Here is a 1,354-nt window from a genome sequence, read left to right on the forward strand (position 1 = left end):
CTGGGCACTCCCATTCCCGGTTTTCCGGCAGGTGCTGGATCAGCTGGATCTCCACCTGCGCTCATCCCAATATTTCCGCTTCCTGTGGTTCCCGCACAGCGACCACGTCCGGATCATCTACCAGGACCCCACCACCAGGGCACGCCCGCGATTCCCGACGGGAATGCCGGGAATGGGGGGAGGGGGGAGCGCTCTGGGACCGGGTTGGGCACCCCACGGGTGGGAATCCCAGGCTTTTCCAAGCCCTTGGAATGCTCAGGGCAAGTCCTGGCATCCTTGGGGGAATGAATGGGACCTGTTCCCACGGTCTGGGAATTCCAGGGTTTTCCAAGTTCTTGGAATCCTCAAATTCTGGTCTCCTATTGGGGCTGGATGGGATTTGTTCCCACAGTCTGGGTGGGAATCCCAGGGTTTTCCAAGCCTTTGGAATGCTCAGGGCAAGTCCTGGTCTCCTTTAGGGGCTGGATGGGGCTTGTTCCCATATTTTGGGAATTCCAGGGTTTTCCAAGCCCTTGGAATGCTCAGGACAAATCCTGGAGGGGGGGGAACAGAAATTCTGGGAATGCCGGGATTCAATCCTGGCCCGCGCTCCGGAATTCCCGCCCTTCCCTGAATTCCCTGCTCTTGGATCTGCAGGCTCCCAGCTCCCCTCCGTCCAGCTGGCTCTGGGATCGCGCCGTGGGGCATCACCTGCTGGAATTCCTGCTCTGGATCAGGTGGGATTCGGGATCGGGATCGGGATGGGAGGGGTGGGATTTTCCCTGCCTCTCCGTGCCTGATTTCCCGGGATTTTCCGGGAAGGACGGGCAGGGACCTCACCTGGAGCTTCCCCGGCCCGAGGAGAGGAGGAATTCCTGGTTTTTATTCCAAGAGTTCCCGTGCGGGAGGGTGGGGATGGTTGGGATCGCGGCCGGGGCTGCACCGCCCTCTGGCGTCCATGGAAATCCCGGAATCATCCCGGCTGGAAAAACCCCCTTGGGATCGCCGGGGGCCACATCCACGGGGATTTTTCTCCCCTCCCCGCAGGGGTGGGATCCCAGAATTCCCGGGAAAGCCTCTCCCGGCGCTGAGGGGAGATGGAATTGCCGCTGGAAAGGGAGGAGGGGTTTGGAGCTGGGATGGGTTTGGGAATATCCCTGGGAGCCCCGGGATGGAGGGATCCCTGGAGGCTCCCTGGGAAGCGGGAGGGGCTCCAAAAAAACGGGAAAAGTGGGGATTGGGGCCACGTCGGGCTCTGCCAGAGGATCCAAAGGGTCATTCCAGGTGTTCCCGGGATTCCCCCAGTGCCGGGACACTCCAGGGGATGATCCTGAAAATCCCTTCCCACCCAAACGGTTCCAGGATAAAGGACACT

General features: G+C 60.8%; 1 protein-coding gene across 1 annotated transcript in view; it reads left to right on the top strand.

The window, feature by feature from the left end:
- Positions 1 to 716, top strand: part of LOC114072641 (L-gulonolactone oxidase-like) — a gene marked incomplete at its 3' end in the record, with an annotated part of 11,005 nt that extends 10,289 nt beyond the window's left edge. The window contains exons 5-6 of the mRNA XM_027910517.1: positions 32 to 132; positions 627 to 716. Of these exons, the coding sequence (XP_027766318.1) occupies positions 32 to 132; positions 627 to 716 (191 nt within the window). The remainder of the gene's footprint in view (positions 1 to 31; positions 133 to 626) is intronic.
- Positions 717 to 1,354: the final 638 nt, after the last annotated feature.

This window comes from Empidonax traillii, unplaced genomic scaffold (assembly GCF_003031625.1).
Source record: "Empidonax traillii isolate 1590-97213 ecotype Southwest subspecies unplaced genomic scaffold, ASM303162v1 scaffold3645:size11859, whole genome shotgun sequence".
Taxonomy (NCBI): domain Eukaryota; kingdom Metazoa; phylum Chordata; class Aves; order Passeriformes; family Tyrannidae; genus Empidonax; species Empidonax traillii.